This window comes from Saccostrea cucullata, unplaced genomic scaffold (assembly GCF_032062105.1).
Source record: "Saccostrea cucullata isolate Sc308-1 unplaced genomic scaffold, CSIRO_AGI_Scuc_v1 ctg4355, whole genome shotgun sequence".
NCBI classification, from domain to species: domain Eukaryota; kingdom Metazoa; phylum Mollusca; class Bivalvia; order Ostreida; family Ostreidae; genus Saccostrea; species Saccostrea cuccullata.
The window spans coordinates 92,244-119,186 of NW_026918840.1; the positions used below are offsets into that span (position 1 = coordinate 92,244).

General features: G+C 35.9%; 3 protein-coding genes across 4 annotated transcripts; 2 read left to right on the forward strand and 1 right to left on the reverse strand.

Moving 5' to 3' along the window:
* Positions 1–801: 801 nt before the first annotated feature.
* Positions 802–8,302, reverse strand: LOC134272085 (uncharacterized). 2 transcript variants are annotated; one of them, XM_062754331.1, is made up of 4 exons: positions 7,991–8,302; positions 7,669–7,889; positions 1,540–1,704; positions 802–1,322 (listed from the first exon to the last, which is right to left on the reverse strand). In XM_062754331.1, the coding sequence occupies exons 1-4, from the start codon at positions 8,089–8,091 to the stop codon at positions 1,039–1,041; spliced, it is 771 nt and encodes a 256-aa protein (XP_062610315.1). In that variant the 5' UTR covers positions 8,092–8,302; the 3' UTR covers positions 802–1,038. The 2 variants fall into 2 exon arrangements, with proteins under 2 accessions (XP_062610315.1, XP_062610308.1); XM_062754324.1 differs by having other exon boundaries at positions 1,540–1,806.
* A 3,546-nt stretch (positions 8,303–11,848) lies between these two features.
* On the forward strand, positions 11,849–12,508 carry LOC134272138 (uncharacterized). The gene is made up of 3 exons (XM_062754385.1): positions 11,849–12,054; positions 12,254–12,380; positions 12,497–12,508. Exons 1-3 carry the CDS (start codon positions 11,849–11,851, stop codon positions 12,506–12,508), a joined length of 345 nt encoding a protein of 114 aa, XP_062610369.1.
* Positions 12,509–12,779: 271 nt separating this feature from the next.
* LOC134272098 (zinc finger MYM-type protein 1-like) lies at positions 12,780–16,131 on the forward strand. Its single transcript, XM_062754341.1, has 7 exons — positions 12,780–14,022; positions 14,230–14,515; positions 14,613–14,995; positions 15,110–15,246; positions 15,399–15,544; positions 15,700–15,749; positions 16,045–16,131. Exons 1-6 carry the CDS (start codon positions 13,497–13,499, stop codon positions 15,704–15,706), a joined length of 1,485 nt encoding a protein of 494 aa, XP_062610325.1. The 5' UTR covers positions 12,780–13,496; the 3' UTR covers positions 15,707–15,749; positions 16,045–16,131.
* Positions 16,132–26,943: the final 10,812 nt, after the last annotated feature.

Sequence of the window (26,943 nt, forward strand, 5' to 3'; positions counted from 1 at the left end):
CCCTTGTTATAACTATTGTGGCTCCACCCTATCCTGGGACAATTAAGAGTCTACACTACTTCAGGATGCTTCCAAATAAGTTGAAGCTGTTTTGGTCCATTGGTTCCTGAGAAGAAGACTTATTCTATATATTTATAAACTTTAAAATAGGCTTTTCTAACGTGACCCCGACCCAGCCCCGGAGGTCATGATGTGAACAATTTAGAACCCACACTGACTACCCAAGGATGCTTTCACTTATGTTTCAGCTTTTCTGATTCTTGAGTAGATTTTTGATGACCCAATCCTATTTTTGTCTTTTCATGATTATCTTCCCTTTTAAGGGGTTTGGCTCTTCCTTTTTCACAATTGAAACTCCCCTTGACCAAAGGATGCTTTGTACCAAGTTTGGTCAAAAATGCGCGATGGTTCTTTAGAAGATGTTGAAAGTTCAGCACAGGTGATCTCAAAATAATTCGTTAACTGTGATCGGGTATTCATTTCGACTTTGCTTTCCAATTCTCACATTGGTCAATATTTTAATAAGCTACGAAATGTTCTCTTCTCATTCAACCATGGCCAGAATGGGAAAGGAAGTCAACGTATATTTTGTTGGTGGTTTGGGACAGTGGACACCAATAAACAAGTTGGCTCATTATAAAAAAATATTTCATACAAATATTTTCTTTTATAAAAGCAAATTGGTTAGAATTTCCTCTTTAATTTCAAAGAAAGTCTAGAATTTGAAAATTTAATACGGATTAAGCAAGGAAGACAACAACTGTCATTGAATGTATAAGTATATATATATATATGCATTCATGACTGCCCAAATTTGCCCATATACATGTTGTATGCATATGGTTTAATGTTGACTAACATATTTGGAAACGATGATGTACATGTAACACCTAAAAGGAAGACAGTACACACACAGGCGAATTAAATTAGATATTCCTAGTTCTTAATATAACAGTTTCTCGTGGTTGCTGGATGATAAGAATGATTATTTTTCCCTCTCATATCTGATTTCATATTCAATCCAACGTGTTAATTTATTCATCTGATGAAAGCCATCATTTGTTTTACCAATGCTACCAAGACTGGAAAATCCATGAGTACAAACCCCCCAAAGATGAAAGTCATGAATACGACGCTAAAAGTCCCCCCGACAAATGTAGCAGAGGGACGGGGGTCCTCAGCACTGGTTTTACTTCTTATTGTGGAGGACAATATGGTTTTGTCTACTTCAAGTTCTTTCTTCATTTTTTGAATTTCTTCCAAAACTTCATCAGTTAGGTTTTTGGTGGGAGTCTGTGCACACGTACAGTTGCAAGGTGTACCTAGCAATAACGAGAATGTACATGAAATATGTTGCCATTGACAACTTTCAATTTTTGATATCTGAATAATATTTTTCTTGTGGAAACTTTCATTCTAGTCTAAGAAATTATACTTCTGGAAATAAAGGATATTTTTAGAAAACATTGATAAATGCATTACTACCGGAGCATCGCCTAAATGATGCTTTTGGAGTGTCAACAGAGAATAGGTACTCACCGGTAAATGCGGCTGCTTCAGTAGATGAAGCTAATGCTGTAGCGGTGGGGATGGTACCAGGTGCTGTAGTCGATGTGGTGGTATCTGGTGCTTCGGTCGTTGTGGTGGTATCTGGTGCTTCGGTCGATGTGGTGCTATCTAGTTCTTCGGTCGATGTGGTGGTATCTGGTGCTTCGGTCGATGTGGTTTCTAATGCTTCGGTCGATGTGGTGGTATCTGGTGCTTCGATAGATGTAGTATCTGGTGCTTCGGTAGATGTGGTAGTATCTGTTAATTCGATGGTACTTTCATCTATAGTATTATCACATTAGAAATTTTTATTGCAATACAGTACAAAAACCAATAAATAGTAATTTGTAAAAACTAAATATGTATAAAAATTTATTCAAAGATTTCAAGTAAAGCCTTTTAAAGCAACTGAAGTTGAAAAAATTCACAATATGATCTCTTTGACGTAGATCAAAATAGATCTAGATTATTGGTAATGTGAAATGGAAATTATTGTAATCATTACATTTTTTGCGAGTAATGGTGTCTTTTTATTAATGATATTAAAAAAATGTTATCTATTAAAACAATTTCAAATATTTTAATGTCAGATAAATGAAAGATATACTAGTCTTCTTTTAAATGGAAAATTTCTATAAAATACCAAGAAAATTATAAAATTTGTCAAAAAAGAGAGATAGAAAAAATATTTCAAGAACCATTAAGCTCAAAACACGTGACACTAGTATCCTATGGCTACTATGAACTGGCAATTTGTAGTGAGTGACCTACAAACTTTATTATACTCACCGCTTGAAAAGCGGGAGGGTATATAGTAATCGGGGTGTCCATCCGTCCGTCTGTTACGCTTTGGTTGTACCCATCATTTATCAGTCTAGTCGAACCCTCAAACGGGGGTAAACGGAAGTAGGAAAACCGTACCCTCAAACGGGGGTACGCGCATGCGCAGACACTTAAAAAAGTACCGTTTTCAAGGAAAAACGTGTGGTCCACAAAATATGCTCGTGCAAAGTGGTGGATTATTTCGTAGCTCTGTATGTACTCGAATTTGATAGATTAAAGATGTTTAAAGAGATTGTTCTGCGAAAAAGTATATGTTTATTGCAAAAATCGAGACTTTTTCTCTCCCAAAGTTAGCGTATTCTGTGCCTTGACCTCCATGCTTGATTTTTGTCCCCCGCTTGAAAAGTGGGGGATATTAATTTGGGTTTGTCCGTCCGTCTGTCCGTCCGTCCGTCCGTCTTTCTGTCTGTCTGTAACGCTTTCGTTTCCACACGATATCTCGAGAACCCTTTGAGCTTTTGCAATGAAATTTAGCATAGCAACTCCCTGTGGACTAAAGAAGACCTCTATTGATTTTGAGGTCAAAAGGTCAAAGGTCAAGGTCATAAATAAGCAAATTCTGTCTGTTAAAACACTTTCGTTTCCACACGATATCTTTAGAAGCATTTGAGCTATTGCAATGAAATTTTATATAACAACTCCCTGTGGCCTAATGAAGACCCCTATTGATTTTGAGGTCAAAAGGTCAAAGTTCAAGGTCGTAAATTTATACATTCTGTCTGTGTGAAATACTATTATTTCCGGGCGATATTTCAAGAAGATTTTGAGCTTATGCAATGTAATTTTATATCAAAACTCCCTAGGACGTCTCTCGCCCCTCTCAAAGTGCCCCGCCCCGTTTGTTTTATTAGTATTTATAGTATTACATGTCGCTATTTTTAGCGCAGGGGCATGAGGAGAGTTATTGCGTATCGCTTCAAGTGTGAGAGGTACCGGGATCGAACCTTGGTCGAACCTTTCTTTTTTTTTTTTAAATACTTTTTTTTTAACTAAATGATAGTATTCAGCATGTGAAATGAAAACATAATGAAGAATAAGCAATCAAATCTTTATATGCATATTGACAACATGTATTTTATTTCCTTCAGTATACATGTATACATTTAATAATTCTACAAATTCAGTCAGCGGGAGCCGACTTTTTCCCTCAGCGGGGGACACGAATTCTCTGAATTAGCTTGTTTATTCATAATTTCAAGTGTGAGAGGTACCGGGATCGAACCTTGGTCGAACCTTTCTTTTTTTTTTTTTTAAATACTTTTTTTTTAACTAAATGATAGTATTCAGCATGTGAAATGAAAACATAATGAAGAATAAGCAATCAAAAAATAATATGAATATAGACAACATGTATTTTATTTCCTTCAGTATACATGTATACATTTAATAATTCTACAAATTCAGTCAGCGGGAGCCGACTTTTTCCCTCAGCGGGGGACACGAATTCTCTGAATTAGCTTGTTTATTCATAATTTAATAAAACAGATGAAAAAACAAACAATGGTTTGTTTAATGTTGAACTACATATAATTCCCTTCCCCGGTATTACAAATTTTGTGTAATTAACATGTTATTTATCATTTTTCGACACTTTCTTGTGTGCCCGTCCGAATTTCCTCTGTCCTGTAAACAAACTTTTGTGCTTGAGAAATGAGGTAAATACAAACGAAAAAAAAAATTATTTTTATTTTTTAATTGAAAACAAAGGCGTAGACAATTCATTTTGTATGTTTGTGATTTTTAAAAAAAATATTTATTTTTTAAATAAGAAGAGTTATCGTTCTTTAATTCCACTTCCGCTTTAGCGCGTTGCATTAAGGGCAGGAAAACCCTCGTTTGAGGGTATACCCCCGTTTGAGGGTTCGACTAGACTGTTTATCCGCAACTCCTCTTATACCACTGATTAAAATTTGATGAGACTTTCAGAGAATCTCTATTACATAATGCCATTGTGCACCTTCTATTTTACTTTTTAATCCGACACATCTTTTGGGTTTCCCGTAGCAAAACATAGACACTGCCATTATATTCTTACCTATGACATGAGGTGTGGTGGCTTCTGAAGTTACTAGTATTCCTCTTTACACATCACCGTAAAACAATATAGAGAGGGCAAGAGATCTTCCAAAAGATCTATACATGTAACAAAGCTTGAGCTAGTACTTTTGATCCGACACATATTTTGGGTTTCCCATAGCAAAACATGGACACTGCCATTATATTCATATGGGAGGCGGGGGTATCATTTAGTGAGCTCAGTGCTCACAGTACCTCTACTATTCAACTAAATTTATCATTTTCCTTAGCCTATAGATGTGAAAATACTAGATCGGTCTGACCTTCTTAAAGACAACTACATGTAGATAACAACTAGAAGTCACATATTATAATTAGCACGAATAATATATATCCAAAATATATAAGCGAGTCTCTAGTTAATACCAGCGAAGGTCTAGGATTAGAACAAGTGATAACCTGTATGATAAGAGGAGATAATATCTTTGACCTACCATTTACATCCCACCAAACTTTGATAGAAAAAATCAAAAGTTTTCCGCCCATTGGTAAAGCTGATCATGATGTCATTTCATGTGATGCAGCGTGGAACCAGTCAGATCGAAGCACCATCGTAGAGAGATCTTACGAAAAGGGCTAATATGGGTGTCATCAGGGAAGCAATAAACAATAGCTAAAAGGAATATGATAACATCAGAGACATCAGGGATATCAATCTAATATGGCCCATGTTCAAGGGAATGTACCAACTAAGTTTACTTGAACAAAGCCATCACATCCCTGGATTGATATTCACCTAAACAGACTCATGAGGAAATATAGAACAAATCAAAAAGCAATTAGGAAAGACCAACAGCAAGAGGGACAGGAAACGATATCGCAAACTGAAAACATCTAGCCAGCGAGAAATATACAAACATGTTAAGCAAAAGGACCAGACACAGTCCCATCAACATTTCTCCATTACTTTGCGACAGAATTAACTACAATTATGACAAAACTATTGCAACTTTCGCTTGATATTGGAAAAGTGTCAGACGTCTAGAGGGGAGCATCTCTTGTCCCCATATTTAAGAAAGGAGAGAAACACTTAGCTTCAAACAACCGTCTAGTCTCTTTATCTTCCGTATCATTCAAGTTATTGAAACATAGTGCCAGCCAATTATGGATCATTATGACGGCAACCATTTTCTGGCAGATCAGCAACATGTTTTCAGATCAAGACGATCATATGAGTCGCAGTTGATGGCTGGGTGGTTATGGCCATTTTTAAACTACTTTGATTTCCTTTAGAAGAAGAGCTTCAGATAAAGATATAATAAAATGATCAAATTTTAAAACAAACATTTATGAAATTTTTCTTTGCCAATTGATAGTTGATAGCTTAAGATATCATATCTAGAAAAATAAGTTATATCTTGGAGGTTAAGAAAAAATAATTTGTTGACCCCCTAGCCTTCTTAATGATTACGGTGGATGAGTTGGCCAAATCACTGGTCCTTGGAGATCAGGTAGACATAGTGCTGTTAAATTTTTTCAATGGCCTTTGACAAAGTGCAACATCAATGACTCCTACGTAAATAGCACTTTAATGGCGTCAGAGGAAACACATGGAACTTGGTCAAGGATTTTCTGTCGAAATTTACACAGTAAGTCACCCTAGAGGGTCAATCCTCTACCAGAGCTAATGTCATTTTCGGGGTCCCTCAGGTGACTGTGATGAGACCATTACTCTTTCTCACCAACAATGACATGTCGAAGTATACTTCATCAAATGTGAGATTATTCGCTCATGACTGCTGCTCTGTCGGAAAATCAACTCCATAGTAGACCAGCTAGATTTGAAGTCATTAGAGAATTGAGAACGAGAATGACACCCCCCCCCCCCGAAATGTACAGTCATTCATGTCTCCAGGAAACAACGACCCATTATCAACAAACACCTCAACTTCATGGTCAAACTCTAGAGTCAATTAGCAATGTAAAGTACCTATTCGATATCCCAGCAACATCGTACTTAAAACCAGGCGATACTCAGACAAGGGGCATGCAGAAACAACCGTCAGCCACTAACATACCGAGACGTCTATATGTTTTCCCTCTTCCCAAGGACCATCAGGGACTGGAACTGTCTGCCAGACTATGTCAACGAAGCCAGTACCATCGACGGCTTCAAGAAGCAGCTTTTTAACACCATGGCTGCTTCCTATAACTATTTAAGTAACCTGCAAAACATTAGTTTTTAACCAATGTTTAACTGTAACTAGAGGTGCTGTGAGCAATGAGCTCACTAAATGATACCCCCCCCCCCCCCACATGAATTTAATGGGAGTGTCCATGTTTTGTTGTGGGATACCATAATTATGTGTCAGATCAAAATGAAAAAAATAGGAGGTGCACAATGGCAATATGTAATCAAGATTCTCCGAAAGTTTCATCAAATTTCATACAGTGATATGAGAGGAGTTGCGGATAAGAGATGGGTACCCCAAAGCGTAACAGACGGACGAACATACCGATTACTATATACCCTCTCACTTTTCAAGCGGGGTATGATAAGCGGCTTTTACCTGTGTTCGACTTTCTACTTACACTCGGTATCGAGGTCAGCACTGGATAGGAAGAAGAAGAAGAATTTTTTAAGAACAGGTTTTATATATGGGTACCTGGTAGTTTTAGATTCACCTCTACCCTCACATCCTGACGTGTATCTACATGTAGGTACCGGTAATTATGGCCCTTGATTTTGTTAAATCATAACGTCTATAATTATGTCAGCTATTACAAGTGCTAATGTATCAAATTGATATGTACTCGTTTAACAATAAATGAATTTTCTTTTAATTATATCACAATGTGGAAAGAGTTAAGAATAAAATGTTAATAACTATGAAATTGTGAGAGAAAACAATTAAGAGACAATTAACATCAAAGACCAAACAAAACTACAATTATATTGAAAGAGTTTCGATCCACTTTCTTCGTCAACTGTAGATGGGTGAACTCGACTTTATTTCAAATATGAACGCAAATACCTATCTTAAAATGTAAACGTAACGTGTAATTTAGTTTATTACTTTAACACATTTAAGGTGTAATTTATTTTATTACTTTAATATATAACCGTAATGCTAAAAATTCCAAAGTAATTGTAATGTTATGCATTGCATTACATTTCACAGGAATTAACGCTATGTGCCTTTGAGGAATTAAAAAATCCATGGAAATAACAAGAATTGTAAAATGTTTATAGTTACTTACATGAACTCATACACAGAGATCTGAAATTGGATGCGGTCACCATAACATTGTGCCATTTTAAAATGTTCCCTACTAATTGTACAGCGACGTAATCCTCATACTGGACGTTTGTCGGTTCTCCTAGCTCCCATTCAGCCCAAGTTTGTAAATCATTATTTGTCATACTCTTGAGTTCATTTTTTAAATATCTGTATCCGATGTAGAACCAAAATACTGTGTATCTGTTTTAAAAAACAAATTTTTTATGCACAGGAAATAATAAAGATGAGAATCCAACACGTGGATACATGTACTAGGGAACTCAACTAAATGTTTAACAAACCCTTTATTCATAATAAGTTCCGCAATAAAACTGTTTACTGATGGGTCCGGGATCAGGGCTAACTCCCCATTGGAATCGGTGCATTTTTGTTTGGCGTCCATAGCAGAAGTGCTTATCCCGCTTACCCAGTAACAGCGGGTATTGCCTCCAGCAGGGGAGTACAGGGAGCCTCCGTTCTCACACGCACCATCTGAAAGAAAAATAAATCGGTAAGCTAATGCTCACTAGTAATATTCCCGCTCTGATGTGAATATACACTTTTGTGTGAATAAACACAAGTCCAGCTAGGAAATAGTGTACTTAACATGATTTCTTTTTGTTTGACTTTCATCCTTTATATCATACACAAAGATCCAAAGCATCTTGAACGAAATTTATTGGTTAGACTGACAAAGTCGTAAACAAAGTTGAAATCGAAGTCATACAAAATGAAATCCCACCATATAACTTGCCGAAAAATAAGAGTGTCCTAAAACATCTGAGATGAGTAGTTGTAGAGAAAACAAAACGTAAACCCGTAACTGATATACGCGCGGATGAAAGGAATTTGACATCAGATTCGTCCAAAAATGAATCCCACCATATATGCCTGATAAAAATTGCGTTAAACTTCAAGCATTTGCAATGAGTATTTGCTGAGAAAACTTCTACGGAAATTTGGTTTACAGAGTCGCACGAATAAAGGCAAACTTAACATTGAATGTAATCACTCAAATGACCTGTAAAACAAAGATTGCGCTAAGACTTCAAGGGTCTGCAATGAGTAGTTGCCGAGAGAACCGTGACGGAAATTTGGCTCGGACAGACACACAGATAAAAATTAGATTCGTACAAAAAATCCTCATCATATGAAATGCCGAACGAAAGAGCGTCTTAAAACTTCAAGCATTTGCGACGAGGCCGAAAAATTGTTATACGAACTGGATGAAGAGAATTTGCTACGAACAGACAGCTAGACACACAAACGTTAACTCTTTTGGAGCAGAAGTATGAAATTGTTTATAAAATGAGCTCCGGAAAGACCACTTATCAATTTATAATGCATGAAATTACTGAAATATATGTACTAATATCGAACATGTGCATACAATGTGTAATAGGGTATTTGTCAGAGTTTACTGTAGACGTTTGGACCGAACATGTTAACTCTATCGATTTAGGTGGAAGTCTAAAGCTTTTTATTAGCTCACCTGAGCCGAAGGCTCAAGTGAGCTTTTCTGATCAAAATTTGTCCGTTGTCTGTCGTTGTCGTCGATAACTTTTCACATTTTCATCTTCTTCTCAAGAACCAATGGGCCAATTTCAACCAAACTTGCCAAAAAGTATCCTTGGGTAAAGGGGATTTAAGTTTGTTCAAATGAAGGGCCACGCCCTCTTCCAAAGGGAGATAATAATGAATTAGTGAAAAATTAATGGCATCATTAAAAAAATCTTCTTCTCAAGAGCCACTGGCCCAGGGAAAATGAAAATCATGTGGAATTATCCTCAGGTAGTGTAGATTCAAGTTTGTTCCAATCATTACCCCTGGGTTAGGATGGGGCCACAGTGGGGTATCACAGTTTAACATAGGTATACATAGAAAAAAATCTTCACTGGGCCTGGAAAGATGAAATTTCTTTAGAAGCATCCTCTAAAAGGGAAGATTTAATTTTGTTCAAGTCATCACCCCCTGGGTAGGGTGGGGCCATAATGAGATATCAAAGTTTAACACAGGAATAGATAGGAAAGATCTTAAAAAATCTTCTTCACCAGAACCACTGGGACAGGAAAGATGAAACTTGTACAGAAGCATCCTTTGGTTTCGAAGATTCAGATTTGTGTAAATCAATGACCCATGGGGCAGGGTGGGGTCACAATGATGCATCAAAATTTAACATAGGAATACATAGGAAAAATGGTCTTCTTCAGAACCACTGGGCCAGGAAAGATGAAACTCATGCAGAAGTATCCTCTGAAAGGAAAATTGAATTTTGTTCAAATCATTGTTGTATTGATGACCAAGACGTGTGCAAAAGTACGATATTTACGACATAGGCCTAAGAAAGTCGACAAGTGAAATCGACATGATCGAGAGGGGAAGAAGACGGGATCGCCCGTTTCAAAGCAACAGGAATGCCCAATGGCACTCCGTTAAAAGAGCCAACCGACAGAAATTTTAAAACATTTAAAAAATCGCCGATATCACAATCAGGCCATGTACATTCTCAAAAGCGGCGCCCCAAACATGCCAGCCAAGAGCGCCGAAGTGTGTTGACGACGTTCCAGTAGCAGTGGAAAAGCGAAAAATCGGGAACATACGAACGGTTTTTTTGTTGTTGACAAAAATGTATTCGTGGATTTCAAGCTTGCGTTTGACAACGAGCGTACGGCCGGTGAACACATCCAAGTGATTACACTGACAACGAGAAATTTCGTCGATATCCCCGCCAAGGAAAAGGAAAAGATACAATTCCAGCTTCACTAATGAATGGTTGAATACTTTTGACCATACTCAGGAAAAAAGGTGATCAGCACGCATTATTTTGCACTATTTGTCAAATTGATTTTTCCATCATCCATGGTGGAAAAACTGACATCGAAAACAGAGAGAGGTAGAGAAGCATAGACAGTCGTATAAACTAAGATCTCAACATTCCCGTTTTAAAACTCTATTTAAGACAGAATCAAAGGGAACAGATGAAAAAGGTCCGCCAGGCTGAGGTACTTTATGTGGAGTACCTGATTGAGCTAAATGTCCTGTTTGCAGCTTCAGACCATTTCACAAAACTTGCAAAGTGCATGTACCCTGATAGTGACATTGCTAAGAGACAGTCTTGTAGAAGAATAAAATCGACAATGATTGAGAAAAACTGTTTTTATCCGACCTACAGAAATCCTGTTGTTCAATGCTGTAGACAAGATAAGTTCTCATTGTTAATTGATGAGTCCACTGATTAAGGATCTGACAAATGTTTCGGCATTCTCGTTCCTTTTTTTTTTTTTTTTTTTTTGATTTTCAACATGGTGCAGTCACTCGATTTCTTGATATGCCACTGTGCAATATTTGAACAGGGGAGGCGGTTTTTGAAGTCATAAATGAAATTTTCAGGTACATGTTTTCAGAGCATAATGCCATTAATATAATAAAAAAAAAATAATGATTTTGTAATATTGAAACAATTCTTACAATCTCTCTATTTCCATTGCAGGAAACTTAACATTCATTTGGAAATGTTGTTGCTTTTACAAGTGACAATTGCAACGTCATGAAAGGGGCCAACAATTCTGAATTCTGTCATATACAATATACTTAAACTATCCAGTCTGATGTATCTGATATCGACTACATATGCCACTTGTCAAATCTGTGATGTTCAGCTGTTTCCTTTTGCTGTTGTTGACTTACTGATATATATTTATTTTCACTTCCACAAAAGGTAACAATTAGCTCAGAAACTTAATCCATAAAATTCTATTATTAGAAATAACTGAAGAGGAAAAGCATTTTATTCAATCCAATTTTGTCATTGGATTTATATACATGTACATGTATTCCTCACATCTTAGTTCAAAGAGAGTTGAGGAATAAAAGCAGTTTGCCGCCTTCACAGACTTGAAAAATGTGTAAGGAGAACTCTCCTGCAATGACCAGCACGACAGTCCTATTTCTCCTTTTAGTCACAAAGAACTAGAGGACGAGTTAAAAAGATTGCGGAACTACTAACCAATCCTGAAGTCAAACTTTATTTCTTGTTCCTTGATTTCATCCTTGTTTCGCTCAATGAGTTAAACACTGTTTCAGTAAAATTATTGAATATGTGGTACTTTAAAATCTTTAAATAATTAAGCATAAATGAATGTCATTTTCTGAAGTTGGAAATGGAAAGTCTCCCAAGAAAATTCACAGCAAAGATCATCAAAGCTTTTGTCATTAGAGAACACAACATAGACCTTACTAAAGTCCCATTCTACCCTGCTGAGGCCCACCTTTCAGATGAACTCATGGGTGTTCGGATGTCAGCCAGATCCTTCCTGGCAGAGGAGGAAGACAACATTCCAATTGCAACACCATCAAGATTTTTCATGTAAGTAATACAGTATGAAATTTTATCACTTCCATCTGTTGAATCATATAACACCAATCGCCTACACCCTCACAAAACCCTAGAAACCTAAAATCTCAACAAAACAGTATATTTGAGCTTCGTAATAATCACTTCTTGGGGGTAAAAAAAATTATTTAAAAATTGAAAAATATAGAAGTCATATTGTTTCTCGTAAAAGGCTTGTCAGAAAATTCTACCAAGCTGTGGTTTCTAAAATGGTGCAGGAAATTCCATTTAAGGATTCTTTGAAACAGGATCTCAGAATCATTGATCCTAAAATAAAAAGGATATTACAGCTGAGACAAGTTAATACATTTTTATCTATTTCAAAGACGTGTCTTTTTTTCAAAAAAATGAAAATCATGTACTCTTCAAGATGAGGACCTGAACTCTTTGGCTGATGAGTGTCATGATTATGCAGTTCCCCCTATGATGACCTTCCAACAGTTTAGGGGTTAAAAAATACGGTGGTTCGAGGTCCCGGACGTCAAGTTTCTGGGGGCGGACTAGCTAATTCTTACCTATCAACAGTCCGTCGGACTAGTAATTTTGAAAATGAGAAATATTATTTTAATATTAAAAATAATTTAATTTAAAATTGTTTTTTTTCCCAATAAAATTGAGTAAAATATTGACGTTGTTCTTAATTACTTGAATGTTTTTCGTACGACTTATCTACAATCGAACGCAACGAATCTCCATCATTCAGACTCTTCCGTCAATATTGAAAATACAGGCACTGTATGATGCGTTTAAAGGACTAAGACATCACGCATGGTTCAGGGGAAAAAAAAGACCGATGTGTGTCTGAAATCATGTCGCACAATGCAAAATATTATGTAAAGAGACTTCGGAAGAAGGACACAAATGGCCTGACAAAAATATTTAATTTTTTACAAGTCCAAACACAAGCACGGGTACAACATGTACAAATGATCCAAGTACAAGTAGTACAAGTGGTGACATTCAATTAACAAGTACAACCGATTGGTGTGTTGTAGAGGACGACGTCCACGATGAATCAGAACACATAAAAAAAACCTGAAGTAAGTTCTAGCAATATCGTGTCCTTAAAAAGTCAAGATGACCAGACATCCCGGACTCCAAGCCTGAAATTTGATGATTGTGAAGGTGAATTGAAACCATTAGACCAGAGAAAGTTTTATTCACATAAATATGAAAGTCAATACAAATGGTTGTATTTTTCAAATTTGAAGGGAGGATATTTGTGTAAATACTGTGAACTTTTCTCAGACTCGGTGACTACTGATTTGGAAGTGCCATTCATTCATAAAGGGGCAATTCTGGGTACACACCCTACAAGAGTTTTGGAGAAACATGATGGAAGTAAGAAACATAAATTTTCTGTTCAAAGATACACATGCTCGCGAGGAAATGTTAATGTTTACAAACAAGTACAAATGGCATTCGATGAACAAGAATATAAGAGGAACAGAACTGTTGTGAAGAAAATATTCCAGTGTGTGGATTTTCTGGTGAGACAGAAGTGGGCAGTCACTGAAAACACAGAGAAATTAGCCAGATTTGTTGCCAGCATGGGGGACAGTGACCTGAAGGCCCATTGTGACAATACCTCAAGCAAAACATCTTACTTGTCATCTCATAGTGTCACACAGATGGTTCAGTGCATATCAGATTTTCATGAGAGAGAATTATTATCTCAGATGAAAGACAAAGAGATTTCATTGTTGGCTGATGAGAGTACTGACATAGCCAATAGGAGCCAATTATGTGTCATGACTAGGTGTGGGAATTCAGATGGTGATGTAGCAACAATTTTTTTAGGTTTTGTCAATCTAACAAAAGGCACAGCTGAAGCCATAATGGAAGCAATCAAATCATTTCTACAAGCCAGAGACATAGACCTTGCCAAAATCAGGTTCATCGCCTTAGACGGTTGCAACACAATGAGTGGAGAACACAAAGGTATCAAAATTAAAAGAATAAGACTACTTAAATTTAGTTTTAAATTTATTGCAATCAAGACACTGTAGAGTATATAACATTGTTCACATTAATTTATATTAAATATTTTTAATAATTAATAAAGGGATAGTGAAAGAACAGTACATGTACTTTATTTCATGAACACAACAACATAAATTAGTTTAATTTTCTGCTGATTTTTTTCAGGACTACAGAGACGAATCAGACACGAAAGTCCATTCGCATTGTTTGTCAACTGCCGAAATCATCGCCTAGCCTTATGCTTAGTCCATCTTATCAAACGATACCCAGTTCTTCAAGAAATTGATTCCACACTTCTGGCACTATGGAAGTTATTTGAGTTTTCACCGCAGAAGTTGGCTGTTTTCAAGCACATTCAATCAGTCTATGGCAAGGAACCACTTACCATTCTTCGTGCAGCTACTACCAGATGGTTGTCTCATCTTCATGCATCTTCAAGATTTATTTCAAGGTACACTTTTTTCTCAGTTTATCAATACTTTTAGTCTCATTAGACAGTCTTCAAAATTTTGACTTCAATACAAGGTGTATTATTTTTTTAAATTCAGATACAACTGTATACTTGATACACTTGATGCACTATATGAAGATAAAAAAGACCCAGAGGTATATGGTATCAGGGCATCTATAACAAAGAAAAGTTTACTGGCAGGTATATTACTCCTGTGTGACATTTTGAAACCAGTACACATGCTTTCTCTCTATCTTCAACATGAAGACATAAACTTTACCATGCTTCCCATCCATGTCAAAGAAACCATTGACTTGCTTCATCTACTGGTTGAAAACTATCAGAGAAATCAGTTACAAGACACAGAGTATCAGAAATGTGGTGATTTGTTCTCAGAGGTGGATGATAGAACCAACCTTGCAAGGCGAATGAGAGCTGGAGCACATGAATTGACACCAGAATCCTTCCTTGAACAAACAGGTATTTTTTTCTAATCCAAATAAAAATTTTATTTAAATTCCTGATTACCAGGTTAGGATTTTTTTTATAATCACATGAATTAGTTTTAACATTTGATATTTTATTTTATTGTAGGAATTCCACTGATCTATGATTTGATACAAGAAATCGAGGATGCATTCTGTACAGGATCTTCTGTCCTTCCCTCCTTTGGAATACTGGATCCACATAATTTACCTGACACTGTGCAGGAACTTTCGGATTACAATCAAGTATAGCCATTAATTTGTAATTGTAACCAATCCATTCTAGATAATAAATTTTTTTTATTTTTATTGCCTCATAACATGATTTTAATTTGAGAAATACATGTAAAAAATAGTTTCAATTAATTTTTTGTTAAACTTTATTTCTTTTTTTTCAGGAGAGCATAAACAGATTTGTTGAGTCTTATGGAACTGCAAAAGATGACACATTCCAGGGACAAAGAGTCCAGGTTCGAGCACAGTTTGAACCTGTGGCCCTCAGGGCAGAGCTTGAAAATTTTAAGCGACACCTTTCCATGTTGAGGTAAATTTCAATTCGCTGCATGCAGTTATTGTTCATAATTGACTTGATATAATTTTACTCTTGAGGTTTTTAACATTTATTCAACCTACTTTTTTTCTAACCCAAGTTGTGAAGTTGGAATGTTATGTTTTCTGTGTTATTTTTTCAATGTTTAGTTTATAGTATTGGCTGAGAAAATGATCAATTGGACTCAAAGGCAATAAAGGTAAAATGTATTTATATAAATTAAATATTTATTCATGCTTAAAATCTTTGAAATCAAAATATTCATAAGCTTTATATATAATGTTTGCTGTCAGATGGATTATCAAATCAATTGTCAAATGTAAATTTATTTCATTTCAAAAAGTAAAGATGTGAATATTTTTTAAATTTTACATGATGACATGTATTTTTCAATTGTAATTATGAATTATCATTTATTATTCATTTGCCAAATATATATTTTAATTTTTGTGATTGATCGGAATGAGAAATATCAGCAATACAATTTTTTTCAGGAGAAGAGGATGCACAACCATTCAAAGCATATACAAGGAGTTCTGTCAGGATATTCTCTTGAGAGAGTGCTTTCCTCTGGTGCATCATCTTTATTACCTGGCTATGATTATTCCATCATCAACAGCTGTCGTAGAGAGGGGATTTTCGCTTATGTCAAATATTGTCACCAAAAAAAGAAATAGGCTCACTGAACAAAACACAGATGCTTTAATGAGGATTTGTCACCAAAACAAACAATTATCCAATGAAAATTTAGAGAAACTTGTTGACAACTTCAAAGGATTAAGAAAAAGAAAATTACAAATGTAGAAGTGTTGATGAAAATTTTTTATTTTTATAGCAAATTCATTAAAAGGTTAAAAATTTCTTGTTTATCTTGTATTATTGATTTTTCCCAAAATGGTGAAAATGTCGATAATTTTTCCCAAATGAAAAGGTCCAGGCCCCATTTGAAAAAATCACTGTTACCATAACGTTTTATTGCTGCTCCTGAAAGCGTCAGTTAGATTGCGTCAGTTGACAGCGTGGTGGTAAAAGGCGCCATGAGTAAAAAGGGCCAACAAACATTGTTTGATTTAAAGTTCGTCAGTTCTGAAAATTCTGATGAAAATAAAGATAAAAAATATGAAAAAAATCAGCGAAAAAGAACATTTCAAGAAGGTTGGAAAGAACGATATCCATGGGTTGATCAGGATGATGATGGGCTTATGTTTTGTAAATACTGTCGCAGTTTCCCTGAATTTGCGAACAAACAACAAATTTAAAGATCGATCCTTTGATTTCACATGATAAGACAAATGAACACTTAACAGTGAGTAAACATTATTCAACCAGAAAAAATCCTATTTCCAACGACCAGAACAACAATGAGGCAGAATATCGGAATGAGCTACAGTATAGCGGGTTTTCTTAGCGGGTGTAAAATTTGGCGTTTTGCCTGCTTAAAGGTATGACTATAATTTTAGAGTAAGTTATTTAAGCGGAAGCAGGGTTTGATCTCTTTGCAAATGGACACTAAGAAGAGTACTGACAATTTTAGCGATTAAAATTTTAGCGGGCCATCATCAAAACGCCAAAAAAGTCAAAAATTAGCACCCCGCTAAAATAACCCGCTGTACGGTATTACCTGTGATTAAAGACACGGAGATACGCAAAGCCTTTTATAGATTATCTGAAGAAGAGAAGAAAAAAAATTACAGTCTTTTTCGATACTGCGTATGCTGTTGCACGAAATGGAAAGCCATTTTCAGATTATTTGTACATTTATGAATTGAATAGCTTGAATGGATTAGATATAAAAGGTCAATATAACAATATAATTGCCTGTGAAAATTTTGTTGAGGCTATTTCCCATACTTTAAGAGAAAGAATTCGTGCTGAAGTTTTGATGACAAACTGTGTCAGTATACTTGCTGATGGATCTACAGATGCCTCAATATCGGAAAAAGAAATTATCTATCTTCGGTCAGTACTATAAGAATAACAAAACTGTAATTTAATGCACAAGATGACATAATACTTAGTAAAGAGTGCATGAATATTTTGCCTGTTTTTCAAATAATATTTTAAGAAAAGAAAAAGCATTTTGTTTTTTAAATTAAATGGCAAGTTAAATTTGATAAAGTATTATTTGTTTGAATTTTCTTGTTTGATATTTAGGTATGTCCATCCAATTTCTGGAATACCTGTGTGTAGACAGATTGACATTATAGCAGTAAAATCGTCGGATGCCTCTGGAGTCTTGGGTGCACTCAATGCAGCAGTGGAAAATGGTTTAAATCTGAAAATGACCGATTTTCATCCTGATAAGAAAGGAACTCCATCTCTCATCATGGCGAACTTTGACGGTGCTTCTGTAAATTTTGGTTCAAAGTCTTGTGTTGTTGCACAAATGAAAAAAGACTTTACGAATATTTGGGCTCTGCAGTGCGTAGCTCATAAGTTAAAACTATCTATTTTAGATGCTGTTAAGTGTTGGAAGTATATAAGTGACACATTTGAAGACATCATCAAGGGCATTTTTCAAATTTTATCACTACCCCCCCAAAAAGGAGGAGGGAACTTAGGGCAATTGCCGAGATATTAGAAAAAGAACTTAATCACTTTTCAAATATAAAACAAGTCAGGTGGCTTGCTAGCAAGTCTAGGGCTATTGATGCTCTGAAAAAAAATTCAGCAAGTTGTAACACATTTAGAACATAATTTGTCTAGCACATATGCAGAGGGCACAAGTAAAGCCCTAGGGTATGTCAAAAAAATTAACAACTGTCAAGTTTGTAAAAGTTTTGCATTTTATGCTTGACTTTTTACCTGTAGTTGCAAATCTGTACAAATCATTTCAGTCTGAAACTGTGTTGTTGTGTGAAGATACCATTTTAGTAGATGGGGTCATGTTAGCCCTGGAGGGTTTGAAAACAAGCAATGGGGCTAATATGAAAGAAATTTTTGGAAAATTTTTACACTGTGACCTCAAAATATGGCAATGTAAAATTTGACAAACAAACCACAAACACTCAATTTCTCAGATGATGCTGATGTTAAAAAGTTTTTGTCTGATGTCATAACTTATTTAACGAAGAAGTTTGATGCATTGTACAAACCCCCGTTTTCTTTGTTCAGTGTTTTTAATGTCAAGAACTTGCCAGTACTAGTACCAGAACTAGGCAAGTATGGTGTTGATGAGATAATGTCAATTGTCAGTCATGAATGTTTTTCATTTTTATTCACTGGAGCTGAAAAGGCTGTTGTTCTTTCACATTGGTCACTTTTGAAAGCAAAAGTTAGGCATCTTAGGCATGTATCATTAGTTGATGTTTATTCCTCAGTTATTGCTGGGGACAAACAGTCAAAGCATCTCCCTGTCATATGTAAAGTGATTGAAGTTATGATGACACTTTCCCCTAGCACTGCCAGGTGTGAAAGAGGATTTTCAACCCAGAACATTGTTAAAACAAATAGACAGACAAAACTTACTCAGAACAATTTGCGAAATCAATTACTCTTGATGTTAGGTCCTGATTTGAAAGATTTTACGGCAGAAAAAAGCATAGCACAGTAGTTGCTCTCTGCTAATAAAAGTAGACATGTACATTGTCACAAACTGCATGAGAAAGACTGAACATGATGATGAAACAAATATGTCTTATGATGCCTCAAAAGTTAATCAAAATTAAGCATTAGTGTTTGTTTTGTTTTTTATATGAACAAGTAATTTAGTGATGCGGACGAACAGGACATAATCCCTTATATATGATACCCTATATTCCTACAGATGGTAGGAATATTGGATTTACATGTCTATACCTTAATTACACAGAATTTCAATTTAAGCAACTTACTAGAAACTGTGGTAATTGATGTTGTGGTGGATACACAAGATACGACGACGTTTGAACAAGTGTTAGCACCACTTTGACCCGCGGAGCAGGACTGTAAAAAGAAAGGTTACATATGGTAATTAGTTTCATTAAAACATTTTACTGAAATGCAGTCTCTCAAAATGTTCAATTTTTTATCTGATAAAGCCAAAAAGGATTTTAAATCATAATTCTTATGCCCTGAAGTTCAACTGACAAAAATAATACTCACTGGAGAAACAACTGTCATAGCGTTACCCAAAGTTTCTTCCATCTCAACTTTCCATTGTGTTGCATCTATCAAAACTACCCCATGGAAGGATCCACATGAATTTTTTACTGTATGACATCCCACAGTGCTTGTATAGTCACGGGACGTGTATAAACATTTAGTATCACTATCATAACATTTCACATTAAAAATATCTCTGTTTAATTCTAAGTTATTTCCATTGGCCGAAAAGTCCATACCACAACCCTTGTTGACAGACATAGAGAACTGGGCTATGCTCAGATGGTCAACACAGTAAGTAGTTTTTGATATTTCTTGCTCCCGGGGAGTTAGGTAATGAAACAAATCCCTCCCACTGTCAATTGCAACAAGAATGGGGTGATTCGAATCTATCATGACGGCTAATCCTTTCGTGAATGGTATTTCCAATTTGTCTGCTTCGTCAAGGAGGCTAAACTCCTCGCAGTTACTATCATCCGAGACCGTGAAGGTGGTATGAGCTTCGGAAGCCACGATGGTCGCTCGACAGGCCTCAATCGCCACAAAGTCGAAGGATCGGCCCAAACGGGTACGGTCGACAGTGTGCTCGACTTTATGATAGAAATCCGCAGTGTTTTGTTGTCCAGTGTAGTCCACAAAGTCAAAGTCACATCCGGTAAACACAGATACGATATTAGAGGCTGATATCCGAGTCCCAGTAAGAGAATGATAACTCGTCAAATGGAGTACATCGTATCTATCGAGGGTGACAGTTATATCTTCTCCTCCGTGATAAACCTTATTTCCCAGTGTCAGAATGTCCATGCTTGGGTCTCCGGAAAGAGTAACAACCACAGTTGTGCTTGTATTGGTGGAAACTATCTGTGCTTGGTTGTACGTGCTGCTAGCATTGCATGGAGTGATTACGTAGTACCGGCTTCCTAGCTCTGTATAGGGGAATACCATAGTAGAATCGCCTGAGAAAGATCCGATATTGATCAATCTCACTTTGATCGGGACCGTGGATATAATCTCAAATCCTTTGTTAGAGGTCCTTGACGTCTTGTCCAAACCGTAATCGTCGGGAATATCAGTCAATGATGTCATTAAAGACCCGACATTCCATTGGTCATTGTTTATTTTCTCTACCAGGCTATGGTATACTGATATATAAGCAGTATCCGTTGTACTAGGATTGTACAAGAGAAGTTTGCAACTCTCTCTCCCATATTCTTGCGGCTGACGACTCATGGATAGAACAAATCGAGTCCCTGTATTTGGAATGCCTGGACTTGTGCTTGCACCTTAAAAATAAGATACGCCTTTATGTCTTAATGATGTAAAGAATAAACATCTTCCTTTTTGTGAAGGATTGGTAGTGTAAATACTGCAGATGCCAATATTTCAGTTTCCTTGACTACTATTAAACCAAAGATAATTTAAATGTGCTCCTAGTATCATAGTTATCATAGAAATGAGTATTTATTAAAAGGAAGTCGGATCTACATTTTCCGGTATATCTATATATTAATTTCGAAATCTATATATTTTGCAAAAAAATTTAACAGTTTAACAAGAATGTATTTTTTTCCTTTTAAAAGACCAGTTTTGTCAAAAATAAATGAGGGAGGGAGGCTTTTTTTTTTACCCAATAAAAAAAAAGACGAGGGATTTTTTTTTTTAATTTTCAAAACTCGAACTTATAACAACAGTGCTTCAATATGTGCATTGAACATAGAAATTGAAAACATTTACTTTCTACTTTTCTTTTGTTTCTCTCTAGCATTTTCTACATTTTTTCTCTTGAATGGCAAAATATGGTTTGCTCTACAGCTTTCACACGTGGGATATGTCCCTTCAATTTGCTCAACTGCTTCATTTGAGCAGTAAAAGCAAATGAAAGGGAATATGCCAGCACTAAAATACGGAATTTCAACTGGACTTGTGCTGTGTAGATTAGCTCTGACAAATATACGATCAAGAAGGGCAGATATCTTTGGAGCCCTTTCTCTCTCTTGTGGCATGAGCTCTTGAAGCTCACATCCACAGGAATATTGATAAAGATCCAAAACACGTTTCAGAATCATGTGATCTTGCATTGTAAGTTTGTGAGTAGAATAAATGACTCTTGGTTTATCACATGCTATACACTTCACAGTTTTGCCAACAGTTCTTGCAGTTTGAGCAGAAGGAGCAAAGGGTATGTCATGACTGTTTGCAGCAAGCCCTGGCACTTTTTGCTGTAGTGAAGGACGATACTCTTCTGTGGTATCTGTACCGCAGACTTCTTCAAACTCTTTATAATGTCCATCCTCTCCTGTGAAATACATGGTAAAATTGACACTTTTTCACATCAAATACTTTCATAAATTAATACATTCAATTTTTATTGGAAATCTGCTAAATATAGAGATAACTATTACCTGGAACTGGATCTGGAAATGCATGTAGCTGGAAAAAGACAAGGAGGCAGGCAAGGTGGAAGGCATATCTGACATTCTGGATTCCCACACTTACGAATAGTGAAGAAATATGACCTGGACACTGTACAGTGGTCAAAAAATCCTGAAACTTGGGCCTGTCAAGGACGAAAATGATTTATTTTTGTTTCAAATTAGATTTTTATTATAAAGTGTTTTTACGCTTTGTAAATCAATTCTGTTATTACCAGACTTCTGTCCAAAATGGTTTTTAATTTTTTAAAACAAAACACTTAAATTTGATAGGTAGGTATGATGTAGGTTTACAGTATATATGGTACAAAGAATATACAGGATTTAAAATTGAGTTAGAGAGCATTTAGAGAGACTAGGAGAGCTTGTTAGGTTTATTAACACATATACATGCACCTGTTTTTAGAACCTTGAAGTTACTATAGTACATCCATAGCAAAAAGAATAGCCCCAAGTTATTAAATAGGTAAAAAGCTGTGCATATCAATAGTTCCTACCAAGCCATGCAGAAAAAAAATACTCACCAGCTGCTTTCTGTAGATGTATTGCAATATTTATGTATTACTCTAATCATATAACATTTAAATATATACATGTATTCTATTTAGAGCCTTTGCTGGAGAACAGCTTCCACTAAATCTAGTACATCTCTAAACATGCTATAAAATGTCATGTATTCAAGTATATGAATGTATTCATTTAGAAATCCCTAAATCAAAGCTGAGTACTTTTTGCCGAACATCATACACTCTAAAATCAAACTTTCAACATCATTTTCTTTTTCAAAATGTTACTATAAATATAAACACATTTTCTATTATTTGTTTGAACATTCATATTTGATTTCATCCAATAGTCTGTCAGATCACATCTATCTGGTATGATTTAAAAAGTCATACTGATTGTGTGTAATAATATTAAACTCATTTAATAATACCTGTCTTTAAGTTCTTTTTTCAGGCTTGGTTGTTTCATATCATGTCCTAAGGGAGGACCAAACTTTTGCAGCTGTTCCCAAAGGGCTTCAATTGCTTCCTCTGTAGCAGCTTGGAAACATTTGAACTTCTTGTCCTTCAAATAAAGTCTCCTGAACATCTCAGTAAGAAGGACCTAATAAGGATAGAATTTGATGTAAATGTGATAATCATATATACCTTTCCTGTACATCTACTAATGCAGAAACTGGAATTTCTTTCATTAAAAGTGAATGTACATGATCTACATATTTACCTTTACTGGCTCAATAGAGTCTTTCATTTCCTGCCGCATTGCTGGATCCTTTGCCACTTCCCTGAGCTGTCCTAATCCATTGGCTGAGCGTAGCTTTTTTTCACACTCATCTGAAGCCTGTGATCTCATTAAACCGACAGCCTGAAGTGCTAGATTCAAGATTGACATAATGCGCTCAGGTGGGTTTCTCCATGATCCCATGGGTGGAGTCCTTGCTGCTATATATCAACATATCAAAGTCTCCGCTCAAAAAAAAAGACAAACCAAAAAAGACAAATGGCTGTACTGACAAATAGGTGAGTCGATGATCTGGACCACCATCTGTATAAAGACACAATATAGGCTTAGAATGCAATTCCTCATCCAAAAGAATCTGCATTAGCTCAGCAATGTGCCGCAGTGGTGAAGAAGGCTCAAGGACCAAATCTTTTACACCAACATAAACCTGTCCCCTGTAGAAGGATCCCTCTTCAAGAGATTCAGGTATATCTACCAACATGGTAACACTTGGTACCACGCTAAATTTTGCGAAGTCATGGTCAGATACTGCAAATACTTTGTCCTCAGTTACTACTACACGTTTCCCTCTCTCCACAGCAGCCACAGGATTCCCTGGTTCACCAACCTTGCAATGATGTTTATCGTCCATACAAACAAATAACGGTAAAGTCACGAAACTTGATACAAAATTCTTTCAGATACCTGAATGTGGCCTATGCATAATGTGTATCTTTATGAGTTTTACGCAACTGTCTACTCTGTACTTGAAATTTCACTTTCAGTTTGCCAGTAAACTGTAAAGAAGCATAAGTTGATGCACATTTGGGTGCAAATTGCAGTCTGAGCCATTGTTCTGAAGGTATAGCAGTTTCTGGTGGACAAGTCTCCTTTACACAACGCAAGAGGTCTGGAACGGATATTGCTTGTGCCAAGTGGGTTATCTCATCATGACGTCTCTCATCTACTGCTGTCTCGATAACGCTTTTAAGATATTGTTTTGCTTTCTCAAAAAAGGTATCATACTTCGATGGTTGGCCTTTATTGTGACATCTCAGATCAGTAATAATATCTGGATCCTCCATTTCAAAGGCTTGGTATACACGTGCATCTATCTCTTTCTGATCAGCTGTTTCAGCTTCTGCAGAATCACCAGAAAGTTGCCTGTAAATGAAGCGTGTCTCTTTTGCTTTTAAATTACAAATGAGAGATGCTTTCCGAATAAAACTTCTACGCATAGCTCTGGTGTGGTAATTTGGTAATTCTTGTTTCAAAGACTGTATGACTTCTGTATTTTTGGCAACAGTATCCGCTTCTACAACATTGGGAGGAATTCGCCAAATGAAATTATGTGACCCAAGGTTATTACCGGTAGAAAATGTCAGATGCATACACTTGTATGTTAATCCAGATTTGAGATAGTCTAAGTAATAACGTCTCTGTCTGGTGGATTCTGGTGTATATTCATCTACACAAATTGGCTTGTATTCTTCTGTATTTCTAAGACGATCTACTAATGCCTTGTACCTTGAAGCAATACCAGGTTTCACAATATATTTTGGATATATAAGTTCAATACTCTGTCCTTCATTCGGGCTGCACACAGGAAACATTTTTGCTCTGTTTTCCTCCACCTTTTGGCTGCTTTTACCAAGTAATCTGAATAATTGTGTAGATTTTCAGACAGTTGAGTTAAGGCATTTTTGAATGAAAACCACATTGGTCCGTTCATAAATGGATGTTCAATACATCTATCAAGGCATGAAGCAAGATGAAGAACAGAAGAATTTTCTAATGTGTTTATGATTCTCAGTATTGTTGTACCCTATGAAATGTTCAAACAGAAAAGGAACATAAAAACTTCTTTCTCTCAAAGTATCAATATGTGGGTCAATGGTCCAGAAGCAGCTTGTTATGGTATGAATCAGTGTTTTGCCTTGGTCTAAATTGATTGGTGTAAACCCTAATCCTGCCCTTTGCAGCATTTCTAAAACTCTGTTGTATAACACTCTCTTGTTGTTAAGGATACCTCCATCTGCTGCATATGGTTCTGGTAAAGACAGTTTTCGAGCACCAGATAGCAGAACTTCAAATGCATTCTTTTTGGCCTTACCTGTCAATAAGGATTTTTTAAAACTTTATATTTATATGGCATAATGATTAATATTAGTTCTACAGAGAATGTGTGCATAACTTTCGTTATTAAAATCTGTTATTTTCTTATGATGCAAATATTTCAATGAATCTTACTGATGTTGTATAATTTTATATTTTAATTTTTCTAAAATTACGAAAACTTTTTCATGCCTCCTTTTAATTTCAAGATTTCATCACATAAACTCAGGAAAATACCCAACAACATTGATGTGAAAATATGCCCAGAATATCGTGATATTAAGCATAAATATGGGTTTTTTTTTATAATACTAACTAAATACATAGTACGTACCAGATTCAGCGCCAGAATCCTCCGTCCCCGATTGCGAAGGCATTTCACATGCGGTTCTTTTCTTTTGATCTGTATCTTCTACAAGGTTGAATCTCACATAATGACCAAACAACGACACTGTTTGGACAACATTCATATTTGCCATCACATTGTCAAACGCGTCAGTCTTTGATTTTCCCACAGAAACTGTTATAGGCAGATCTTGAAGTTTTTCCGGGAAAACCCAAGTCCCGATATTAATGGAGCCGTTCTTTATGGATTGATTAAGTTCTAACATAGTAAATCCCTCGGAAAACCCACCAACTATATGCCAGGGAAGCAAAACAGTTGATCCCTTCTGAATTTGGGCCGAAATTAATGCCATTGTATTCAAACATTCACTGACGATTCAGTCAACCTTTTAATCCGACCGCCATTTGCATTTGCCATGCTCTGTATTACTCGGAGCTCCTCGGGTCGCACACTTCCTTACCTTACAAATGGAGCGTAATGGAGTCAGCCGAGGATTACCGATTGAGTCTTGATGATTCTAAAATGCGGTCGGGGAATTCCGGATTTTTTTTTTTCAGTCTATCAGCGCACGAGAGAAATTTTATTTTATTCATTTGAGGATAAAAATGGGTAATGCGCATTGTTAAAAGACATGCGGGCGGGCCTGAGAACCAAGTTATTAATTTTTTTAGGCCTAAGTTCCTCTCGTTATATATTTTTCAATATGTCATGCAAATTAAAGCGGTTTCGAAGAACTCGTTCCAGATATCATCGAGCACTCAGCAAAGGGTGTACAATTTACATACATATATTTATTCAACGTTTTGAGCTTTTAATTTTTTTGTTCGTCAGACTGAATACAAACTCCCTAATTTGTCATTGATTACATTGAACACATCTTTAAAAATACTTTTTATTATTAATTTTATCATCTCATTACATTTACAAATAACGTAATAATAAAGACTGCAAAAATCAAATAATTTTTGTCAGGTCATTTTTTTTTGTTTTTTTGTTAATTTGCTCGAGAGAAATTGATCGATATTAATTCAAGTCGCCATGCATATTGGTTAGGGGGACATGGAAAATAAGTTACTCTAAGCATGTTTCCCAGTTAAAGGGACATGGACACAGTTTCAACTGATTTAAAAAAAACAAAGACAATTTAAATGTTTACAATTCCTGACGAAGACAATTCTAATGATCAGCAA

What these genes read in the sequence shown, in the direction of transcription:
- LOC134272085 (XM_062754324.1), bottom strand. Translation starts at nt 8,091, where the DNA reads ATGGACGCCAAACAAAAATGCACCGATTCCAATGGGGAGTTAGCCCTG. An exon ending in GAACTTATTATGAATAAAGG is followed by an intron (nt 7,890 to 7,990) that starts GTTTGTTAAACA and finishes TTTTTAAAACAG; the next exon opens with ATACACAGTATTTTGGTTCT. An exon ending in TGAAGCAGCCGCATTTACCG is followed by an intron (nt 1,323 to 1,539) that starts GTGAGTACCTAT and finishes CGTTATTGCTAG; the next exon opens with GTACACCTTGCAACTGTACG.
- LOC134272138 (XM_062754385.1), top strand. Translation starts at nt 11,849, where the DNA reads ATGGAAAGTCTCCCAAGAAAATTCACAGCAAAGATCATCAAAGCTTTT. An exon ending in ACACCATCAAGATTTTTCAT is followed by an intron (nt 12,055 to 12,253) that starts GTAAGTAATACA and finishes TTCTCGTAAAAG; the next exon opens with GCTTGTCAGAAAATTCTACC.
- LOC134272098 (XM_062754341.1), top strand. Translation starts at nt 13,497, where the DNA reads ATGGCATTCGATGAACAAGAATATAAGAGGAACAGAACTGTTGTGAAG. An exon ending in AATGAGTGGAGAACACAAAG is followed by an intron (nt 14,023 to 14,229) that starts GTATCAAAATTA and finishes GATTTTTTTCAG; the next exon opens with GACTACAGAGACGAATCAGA. An exon ending in AACTTTCGGATTACAATCAA is followed by an intron (nt 15,247 to 15,398) that starts GTATAGCCATTA and finishes CTTTTTTTTCAG; the next exon opens with GAGAGCATAAACAGATTTGT.